At 38.3% G+C, this 8,344-nt stretch overlaps 2 protein-coding genes across 6 annotated transcripts in view; one reads left to right on the top strand and one right to left on the bottom strand.

Moving 5' to 3' along the window:
* The window catches only part of LOC111322204 (CD109 antigen), a 32,263-nt gene extending 27,252 nt beyond the window's left edge, over positions 1-5,011 (top strand). For all 5 annotated transcript variants that reach the window (XM_088754512.1, XM_088754513.1, XM_022925270.2 and 2 more), the window contains exons 32-37: positions 332-490; positions 1,270-1,338; positions 1,821-2,021; positions 2,930-3,004; positions 3,234-3,339; positions 4,116-5,011. In XM_088754512.1, coding sequence (XP_088610638.1) covers positions 332-490; positions 1,270-1,338; positions 1,821-2,021; positions 2,930-3,004; positions 3,234-3,339; positions 4,116-4,315 — 810 coding nt within the window. In that variant the 3' untranslated portion in view covers positions 4,316-5,011. The remainder of the gene's footprint in view (positions 1-331; positions 491-1,269; positions 1,339-1,820; positions 2,022-2,929; positions 3,005-3,233; positions 3,340-4,115) is intronic.
* Positions 5,012-5,154: 143 nt separating this feature from the next.
* Positions 5,155-7,777, bottom strand: LOC111322205 (glutathione S-transferase theta-1). The gene is made up of 4 exons (XM_022925272.2): positions 7,517-7,777; positions 6,534-6,664; positions 6,186-6,305; positions 5,155-5,688 (listed from the first exon to the last, which is right to left on the bottom strand). The coding sequence occupies exons 1-4, from the start codon at positions 7,622-7,624 to the stop codon at positions 5,334-5,336; spliced, it is 714 nt and encodes a 237-aa protein (XP_022781007.1). The 5' UTR covers positions 7,625-7,777; the 3' UTR covers positions 5,155-5,333.
* Positions 7,778-8,344: the final 567 nt, after the last annotated feature.

Genomic DNA, 8,344 nt, shown 5'->3' on the forward strand with positions numbered 1-8,344 from the left:
TTGATAAATTCAAATTATCTTATAGTTGTCTTTGGTTATTCGTGCGTCTAACTTCTCCGCGTTGTAAAACAACTGGTTTGTCTCCCACCAGTTGGTGACTTGCTGTTTACTTACCGTTTGCAGTATTTCTCTTAACCGCGAAGAAAAATATCTTTCAGGAGATATTCTTTGATCCCAGACAAAATTCTCGGAGCTTGAATTATAAGAAATGTATAGAAAAGCAGAGAGAGTTGTTGGGATTTTAAGGATTCATAAGCATTCTCAGTCTTGGCATCAGACAAGTGTTCACTATTTATGATTATATTTTATATTATATTGTATCCTCTCTCAGGACACTGTGATTGGACTCCAGGCCCTCTCGGAGTTTGCCGAGTTAATTTATACCCCGGATATCGACTTCACAGTTCGTTTGAGTCTTAGTGGGGATCCGTTTTTCAGCAAAACTGTAACTGTCAATCAACAAAACTCCATGGTGCTACACTTAGAGGAGGTAACGCCGTAATTTCCTAATGAATCATAACATACAGAATAAAAAGGTAAACCAAACGATGAGCTCTCAGTAGAAAGATCCAAGGAGGATACAGTGCTTCGATGAAAATATTAAGTAAGTGTAAAACGATGAAGCATGAAGCAAACTTCTAACTGTTCCAGCTTTAATGTGGCGACGTTTCGGCCTTCGGCCTTCTTCAGGTGGAACGTATTTACATAAAAACTAAAAACTAAAAGTCCTAGTAGGTTTACAGAATGACCTGAATTTATACTAAACGTAAGAAATATAAATAGTATTGCGTAATTCAATAACATATATATATGTAATGCAATAACATATAAATATATATATATATAAATAACATATAAATAGTTATATATATATATATATATATATATATATATATATAACTAACTGCAGACAGTACTGTTTCGGCCTTCTGGGCCTCATCAGTGCAGTGCTAATGCTAGGATGGGGGAGAACCGAGACGGTCACCCCAAACGACCCAACCTTTGTGGTATCGTCTAAGTCATGCCAGAGTGCTCAAACTAGATATATATATATATATATATATATATGTTATTTATACTGGGGAAAAAACTGTGCCCAAGGTCTAGTGTACGTCGCGAGGCCGAAGACCGAGGACTGTGCTCGCATACAGACCTACATGATGCGGTAAATAATTTACTTTGAAAACTTATTTTATATTGTGAAATGTGCAAAAATTGTCCATACTATTTGCGAAAGTTATTTATAACTTAAAATTTTGCTATGAACAGATTCCAGATATGGCTGCAGCTGGCTCTTTGAAAGTATCGGCTGATGGTCATGGAGTAGGAATGTTGCAGGTTAGATTCAGCCGATTGGCAATATTGCAAGGAGATCTTTAATTTTTTTTTTTCGCGGATGGGAATGTTTCAAGGCGGCATCCTTAGAATGAAAAAAAAAAAAAAATAAACAAACAAATAAACAACAACAACAAAAGCGACCCTCGAACAAAAGTTCACCAGACTTATTCTTTTAACTCCTACAAATAATCAAAATCTATCTTCTCACATTTTCAAGCACCATCCAGAAGACAATCGATCGGATGAGACACGCATGTTAGCGAGGGTTGATATCTTGATCAAACATAAAATTCTCTTCGCTAATGGATCGCAGCTTGAAGGGAAAATAGAAAATAGGATTTTGCATTACCCCGCTGTAGTCTAATTGTTGGACTCGTCACCTAGGTGGTCAAAAGAGCGCGTTACGTAACTTGACCAAACAACAGCTACGAAGAAGACTATATAACTGTATAACAGATGACAACTTTAATATTCCTCTTCAGGTGGGTGTCACTTATAACGTGGACAAAGCCCCTGGGGAAAACTCGTTTGATTTCCTCTTGGAAGTCATCCGGGAAACTGATTATGAGATCGAGATCCAAGCGTGCTCCAAGTGGACTGAGAACGATCAGAGCTCGGGTATGGCCGTCATGGATGTGGGGATTCCCTCAGGATTTGAATTAGACCAAGACAGTGTGGATACGGTGAGACTCTCCATTAGAGAGATTGACGAGGTGTCCTTTTTCTTCATTAAACACGAAGGCGTGCCATAAAAGGAGCCTTAGGTCCCACTGGACCATTTGTCAATCAACCGTCGAGTGGTGTAGAACTCTTAGAGTCAAGTCAGCTTGAGCTACAGCTACTCCAAAGTAGTGAACAGCGGGCGTGTTCCTCAAAATTGTTTTATGTCTTCATCACAATACAATAATTTTTGAGATTTGTATTTCCTTTCTCCAATGGAAACTGTCTTTATTTGTGGCGGTAAATTTGAGATCGAAGTAGGTGGTTCGCACGTTAGCTCATTGCCACCATGCTGGTGGAAGTAAACAATAGATATCTCATTAGCTCCTTTTGTTCGTCTACCAGCATTTAAATTTGACCCGCACACATCAACGGTGAGTGACAAATGAGCCTCGGTCTTCCCAGGGAAGACTTCCTTATATAGCGCGCCTTCGTGTTTAAAATGACACAGTAAATTGTGTATGAGCTAAAAAGGAAAACCTTCCTTAGCTGTGGCGACTTTTGTTATTGGTCAAAGGAACTAGTCATCAATTATTGCCGGGGGGGGGGGGAGGAGGGTTGGAGGAATTTTGGTTGTGTCGCGCTAATATTTACCTGATCCCTCTGTCGTACCCCCTTTATTGGCAGACAATTTTCTTCAGTCCCCCTGTAAACTCGTTAGAAACGACTGACCCGCCCGCCCCCACCGTTCCATCTGAAAACCATGTGATCCCACCAAAATAATTCGACCCTTTCCCCTCCCTCCCTCCCTCTCTCACAGGCGATAGAAAATGTCTGGTCCTTATAAACTTGGTAGGTTGGTGGCGAAGAAAGCGGTCTGGGTAAAAAAGGAGTCAATATTATTTACTTGTGTGCTGGTTTCTCTCCCCAGATCATGTCGAATCCATCTCTGAAGCTTAAGCGTGTCGAGACAGAGGATCGCAAAGTGCTTTTCTACTTTGACGAGGTAGCTTGAGCTAAGTTTCATTTTATGGCAACATTTTTAAAGGTGATATTACTTAATTCAAACTATTTTAATTACCATGTTTGGTGTGTGAGTCACTGTACCCAGAAAGTGACTCATTCGACTACACGGATTTTGAAGAAATGTTTTATTGTCTTTATGTACGTGAATGAACTGCAAGAGGTCGCTCAACCTACGTAGCTGATAAACAACCCCTCCTTTTGAATTACAGATCCCTTCCAGTCGAAAGGTATGCGTGAATGTGTTGTTTCAGCGTGCTTTTGATGTAGGAAAACCTCAGCCTTCTTCAGCATCTGTTTACAGCTACTACGAGCCAGGTTTGAGATGATATTCATAATAAACTGATTTGCATTTCTGTGATCAAAGTTACTTTAATGCACTGTCTGTGGTATGGCTCTTAGTTTACGTTGGGCTGAGTCACCAAAAATATAGCGTGGTTCAACACTGGTTAATTAAGTGCCTAGCACTTAATTTCTCCTCATGAAGGAAATGATCGCGAATGAAAGAAGCTCCTGATTGGTAAACGAATTTTCTTTGTCTGTACCATTGGAATGTATGTTCGGTTGCTAAGGGTTTGATTTAGTGGTCGTCGAATTAATTAAATTGTGCGGTTAACGGAAAAACGTCATGAAGCTGAAAAGGAGTGGAAAAAGGCCAATAAGAGGTGAATTAGGCAAATTAACGTTGAAGGTTACACTAATCATGACCATGCTGGAAACCTTAACAAACGTCGGTCCCACTGCTTTATAGTTGATTCCAATCTGTATGCTCCGAAATAGAGGATATAATCCTTGTTTGCGAGCGCTCGTAAGCTACTCTTCCAGTCCCAATCGTAATAAGGGTACTATGTCACCACCCAATCTCGTTACACTCTCCAGAAAACAGGTGAGAAAAGATAGAGAAACTATGACAGGCACTGACTTGTTAGAACACCAAGTTCTCTGAACTAATTTTCAAGCGGAAATATATAGCAAGTAGGGGGAAGAAATACGGAAGAATTGGATTTTGGGAGTTTTAGAATTGATGAAAATCAAAAGGATTGTGTCAAACTGATAAATCCGTCGAAAAATAACACCTTTTCCTCCTTTTTTAGCGAACCGTGCCGAAGCCTTGTATGCTGTAGACTCTCTCAAAGATAAAGGGGTCTGCCGTGTTTGTACGGACTGTGTGAACTGTGATGAGTCAGACGAACCTGAAGTTAAACGAAAGAGTTGTGCACCTGGAGTGATGGTTGAAGTCCGAATCTGTGGACTGATGATACTGTCTGTGATATTGATGGCTGCATTGCAGTAGCTTCCGTCGCCACAGAGGATTTTTCAAAGGCATTGCATAACACAAAAATATCACGATTTTTCGAAACTTTCGTTCGCGTCAGTATGTTAATGGTCCTTTTATACTACAGCTCTATAGTTCGAGAGTGCCAATAGATACGAACGAGTACAGCAATCTAAACAATTTTGCAACGATCGCTTTGGAGTACCGCAGGCGTGTTTAGATTTTGTAAACCTTATAGAGTCTGATACTTTTTAGATTTTTTAGCAGTAAGATGAACGTTTTAGGGTCATATACAGCTAGTATGCCTTTTTTACCTAAACAAATGCACCCATGAAGCCGAAGAATTTTGTAGAACATTTTTCTGTCAGTTTTATGGAACGACATTTGTAAGTATACGATTAATTGATCACGTTTTCGACGTCAGTGAAGTACATATTTTCATTAAGCCCTTTTTAAGAAAGAAAACGACAGTTATATCTTGAGGGTGCACCGCGTAATTTCTTAGTTTAAATGTAATCCTACAGAGACGGAAGATCGTTTTTCTCCTCTCCCATTTCATACAGACAATTGCAGTCAGATAGCCTTCATATATTTAGAGAGGTGCTTTCAAATATGGATAGATAATTAGTGATAGAAATTTGGATTTTTTAAAGTATTCTATTGTTTTAATGTATTGTTTTGGTTATATCTACCGAATAAACTTACTGCAATGAAGTGAATGTGAGTGTTTTTATCTGTCCGTGTTACTCTGAGCCCATCGTCTCCTCGCGCCAATCCCCCAAAAGAGTCTCAATGAGAACGCACTCCACTGATTTAGATAGGGGAGAAAAGACGACAGATTTCTCTGACTGTCGGGATAAGATTAATGATTTGACTTATAATTATTATTATTTAACCAAACAAACGAAACAAAAAACAAAAAAATGCGGCGTGGTATCTTGTCGTTCATGAACTTTAAGTAGTTTTTACTGTTAGGCGGTTGAAAAGTTCCTTGCAAATACGGTTGGCATGTGGAGCGGCGTCAAGACGAGTCGCATTAAATGGATTGATCTTTCTTAAGCTTCTGAAGGAACTCGTCATGCGTAGAATGTACCTCACGCCAATGTCTTTGACCTTTGACCCTCGCTAGCCACTCCGAAAGCCTGGGCCAAAGCTTAAAGTCAAGGTCTACCCACTCTGCCTGACATAGGATGGTTGCTACGTAACTGTCAGCTACAGTGAGCTCAGATCCGCACAAGAATGGGTTGTCTCCAAGAAAGTAATACTCTAAGGTTTCGAGGAGTTCACTTGCCTCTGACAGTCCTTTCTCGACTAGTTCCTCCGTGGCAGCTTCGTTAGAAAGGTGGTATCTTTCCAATAACTGAGGATACACGTATTTGTAGCCTAGAGCACTTCGCCATGAGGAAATACAGAGGAGTTAGTGTGAAGGAAAGTTTGCGATTACATTGAAATAATAAACATACGATATGATTGGATTGTTTGAATACGAGCGAGGGAAATGGGTCGAGTATACAGAATCGAGGGAAATGGGTCGAGTACACAGAATCGAGGCAAATTGATGAAATTCACGGGAGAAATATTATAAGAGAAAACTGAACTCTTGCCTTTTTTAATTTTATTTATGTAGAGAGCCCTATCGTGTGCTAAGGAGGATTAAAACAGAAAACTTCAACCAAAATGACTGAAATGTAAGCTATTTTTAATTTTGTTTTAATTCAAATATTTTTTGAAACGTTGGATTTCCCTCTCTTTCTTTCATGGCAACAAACATGGAACAAGCCGCCACATGTAAATTTTTCCTGAAATCTAACGAGCATTTCCTAATCAAAATTCCTAGGACTGACTGTTTTCTAACTGAAATAAACGCGATCGCGTCATTCAAACTTACTTTAGCAACTTGGAGCAAGCCCAGTCTAGAACTGAATGTACCCCATGGCGGTCTTCACTTGTTTTTCCCCAGCCAGCAAAGTCTGTGTACTTCTGAGATAGGTAACGTAGTATTGCCATCCTAAAAGGTGGAATTAGACCATCAGCGCATTATTTGCGTGCATTTTTTTTTCTCCTTTGATCAAGGGCAGTTGGAACATTTCCACCTCGGTCTGTTTCTCGGTTGACTAAAAGAGTTATTTTGGTCTGATAACGTAAACTATAAATAATTATTACTGGGAAAACAAGTATGCAAATTGGTTGCCTAAGGCTAGCTCCGAAAAAAAAGTGAGAATAATCCGACACAAACCCTCCAAAAACCGTCGTGTTTCCATCGGTCAGTATCGGAACTTCTTCGTGTGGATTCATCGCCACAAACTTCGGCTCACGGTGTTCTCCGTTGAAGACATTAACATCTGTTAATTCGCAAGGTATTTTGTGCTAAATGGGATAAAGAAACAGGAATGTAAATTATCTTATGCATGCATCAGACCAAAAATAAAAACAAAGAAAAGGAAATGATAAGGAATTGAATGTGTTGAACTAGCTCCTGGGTTCTAACTCGGGTAGTATTTTGTTTGAAAAATCATTCATTTAAAAGTTTTGGGCGATTTCTATTTTCATTTGTCGCTGACTTTTAACCACATTCTTAAAAACCCAATCCAATTGTGTGTGTAAACGAAACGTGAAATCGCCATTTGTGTAATCGAAATGAAATGCAAAGAAAGCCGGAAATCTTAATCTCAAAAATACCGAATAACATAGGTTTTTCAGTCAGCACCAGAAATTTATGCAATTTAAGATAAACAGTTTACCTTCACTTCGATCACGGTAATCTACCCGAGGCTTTTTAAAAAGACGAGTTATTTAAGTCCTACTCTCTGCACGGAGTAGATGATGCAATAAGTTTAGCGAGAGTGTGACAATAGGTAATAAAATTATACCAACTGGGAGCTTTTTGAGAAATTGAGTAACCGATTACCAACAAAGTTTGGCCGCTCTAAGTTTAAACAAACATTTAAAGCATAACATAAGGAAGAGTGCCTCAAGCAGTGGTTGTGGATTTCAGACTCTCTTAATAAAACACCTTACTTGTTTCCTAGTGACAAAACCAAATACACATATTTAATGAAAGAAGTGTTTTACAGTTGATCCGTGCGGATATGATATTTGTTATTTCTAATGCCTAGACTGTTTTCTTCCGAGGCCACGTTATTATCGTTGATTTCTTTACAATTAGAGAGCTCAAGCTCACACTAATATTTATTGTAAATATATTCTCTCCAACCATACCTGCAGCGCATACAGCCAAACCAATCGACAACACGGCGAAACTCGCACTAGGTGAAGCCTCAATGGAGTTTTACAATCTGTTTCGGCGGACACTGATCGTACACTCATTACGCTTTCAAAAATCTCAAATTATGTCGCATAATTTCCGTTGCGAATTGGTTTGCATCACTGATCGATCGCTCCGGTACGGAAGTTGTTTGGATCGTATTTTAAATACACGTCATTTATCATCCGCCATTACTCATGTCATTTGAATATTTAAAGAGGCATAAACTGTCACAAGTTTCGAAGTTTCCTTTCTTTGAAAAACCTGTTATTTACTTTTGGATATTACGTATCTAACTACATCTGGGAGAATGAAATTATGTAATTGAAAATTGAATTACAGTAGATATGATACAGAAAAATTTTCGCAGAAGACTAAAAATTATAAATCAACAGTAAAAAGAAAAAAAATAAAACAAATTAAACAAATTAAAAAAAATAGGTATAAAATTATCGAACTTGTATGAGTTATTAGGAGAGATGAAAAGACCTGAATAAACAATTTACTGGAAATTCAATTATCACTATTTATAAAGATAGAACAAAGTAAAAATTTTTATGACAAAGAAAAGTTACCATATTAAACCTGCAACTCTAAATTTTAAAGTTATGTTTGTCCATTCTAATTTTTGATTTTATTACTGTTCAGTTGTTTTTTTGTTTTTGTTTTGTGCGTGTTTGTTTTGTTTTTACTCGTACCTCATCAATAATATTGTCAGAACTGTCTTTAACATAAACTTAAAACTCTCCAAAGTAACACCACAAGAATTATTTGGCAGACAG

This window comes from Stylophora pistillata, chromosome 3 (genome assembly GCF_964205215.1).
Source record: "Stylophora pistillata chromosome 3, jaStyPist1.2, whole genome shotgun sequence".
NCBI lineage: Eukaryota > Metazoa > Cnidaria > Anthozoa > Scleractinia > Pocilloporidae > Stylophora > Stylophora pistillata.